General features: G+C 50.7%; 1 protein-coding gene across 1 annotated transcript in view; it reads right to left on the bottom strand.

Annotated features, from left to right (window-relative positions):
* Positions 1-652: 652 nt before the first annotated feature.
* EMH_0015840 (uncharacterized protein) overlaps positions 653-1,843 on the bottom strand; it is a gene marked incomplete at both ends in the record, with an annotated part of 2,327 nt that continues 1,136 nt past the window's right edge. Inside the window, 2 exons of the mRNA XM_013500489.1 lie at positions 653-907; positions 1,292-1,589. Of these exons, the coding sequence (XP_013355943.1) occupies positions 653-907; positions 1,292-1,589 (553 nt within the window). The remainder of the gene's footprint in view (positions 908-1,291; positions 1,590-1,843) is intronic.

Here is a 1,843-nt window from a genome sequence, read left to right as displayed (position 1 = left end):
CAAATAAAAAAAATAAAAATAAAAATAAAAAAAAAAATAAATAAATATAATTACCTGTTGGGTTCCTACAAAGGGCTGTATTTTGGGGTGTATATCCACATCAGAGAAATACGTATCATGGGAGAGAAATAGATTTTCTTTTTTTATTTTAATTATATAAATAGATAAAGAACCTAATCTGCCTCTCCTTAATATAAAATCACAGCGCCATACTGTCTCTATCCACTTTATAAGATTGTCTCTGTCTCCTGTTTGTATACCCAAAGGAGATACCTTGCTGCTGCTGCTGCTGCTGCTGCTGCTGCTGCTGTCCGCTCCTGCTGCTGCTGCACCCCACAAACTGCTCACACTACCGCCACCACCCCCACCGCTGCTGCTGCTGCTGCTGCTGCTGCTGCTGCTGCTGCTGGGGTGAGGGTATATAAGGAGCCGTGTGTCTGTGTCTGCGTCAAGAACTAAATAATTAATTAAATAAAGCATCAATTCTCCCCCAGTAAGTAAACATGATAAATTTTTTTTTATAAAATAAAGAGCTTCAGAGCCAACACAAAGAAATACACTTTTCTTTTTATTTAAATAATATAAACGGCAAAAACTATAATATACGATTCGGCCCCCGCATATATCAGACAAAGAACTCAACACCGCCTTCTCACTCATCTCCTACCTGCTGCTGCTGCTGCTGCTGTTGCTGCTGCTGTTGCTGTTGCTGCTGGTGCTGCTGGTGCTGCTGGTGCTGCTGTTGCTGCTGCTGTTGCTGCTGCTGTTGCTGCTGGTGCTGCTGCTGCTGTTGCTGCTGGTGCTGCTGCTGGTGCTGCTGCTGGTGCTGTTGCTGCTGTTGTTGCTGCTGTTGCTGTTGCTGCTGCTGTTGATGCTGTTGCTGCTGCTGCTGCTGGTGCTGCTGCTGCTGCTGTTGTCACTGCTCCTCCTGCTGCTGCGGGTGCTGGTGGCTATGACAGCTGAATGTCTGCTGCTGTTGCTGCAACAGCTGCTGCTACAGCTGCAGCAGCAGGAGCAGCAGCAGCAGCTGCTGCTGCTGCTGGTGCTGCTGCAGTCGAAATCGAGATACTGCTGCAGCTGACGCTGCTGCTGCTGAATGTCTTGCTGCTGCTTTTGCTGCTGAGTCTCCTACTGCTGCTGTTGCTGCTGTTGCTGACGTTCCTGCTGCTGCTTATGCTAGGGACGGTGAGCGCTTCGATCCCTTCGCTGCTGTTGCTGCTGCTGCTGCTGCTGCTGTTGCTGCTGCTGCTGCTGCTGCTTCTCTTCACATGGATGCTGTGGATGGTGGTACTGCTGCTGCTGATTCTGCTGCTTGCGGCGCTGCTGCTGCTTCTGTTGCCGCTCCAACTGCTCCCGCTCTTGCTGCTGCTGCTGCTGCTGCTGCTGCTGCTGTCGGCGGGGGGTTGATAGCTGCTGCAGCCTGTACGAAGGTGAGGGGCCCTGCTGCTGCTGCTGCTGCTGCTGCTGTTGCTGTTGCTGCTGCTGCAGCAGGGTGGAGATGTGTCGGCGTCAAGTTGCGGTGTACAGACACCCGGACCACTCCAAGACCGCCGGGCTGCTGCTGCTGCTGCTGCTGCTGCTGCTGCTGACTGCAGCAGCAGCAGCAGCAGCAGAAACGACAACTGCAGCAATGTAAGGTAGATCTATTTCTCTTTCTTTCTAGCTGTTCATTGTTTTCTGAGCTGCTGCTGCAGAAGCACCGGCAGCAGCAGCAGCAACGACCGAGACCGTCAGCAGCAGCAACAGCAGCAGCAGCAGCAGCAGCAGCTGCTGCTGCTGCTGCTGTATCTGCATGCGTCTTCTTTTATTTCTTCTTTATTAATTATTAATAATTAAAAATAAT

Source organism: Eimeria mitis, genomic scaffold, assembly GCF_000499745.2.
Source record: "Eimeria mitis Houghton genomic scaffold, Emh_scaff546, whole genome shotgun sequence".
In the NCBI taxonomy this organism is placed as follows: Eukaryota; Apicomplexa; class Conoidasida; order Eucoccidiorida; family Eimeriidae; genus Eimeria; species Eimeria mitis.
This window is presented reverse-complemented; position numbering and strand designations above follow the sequence as displayed.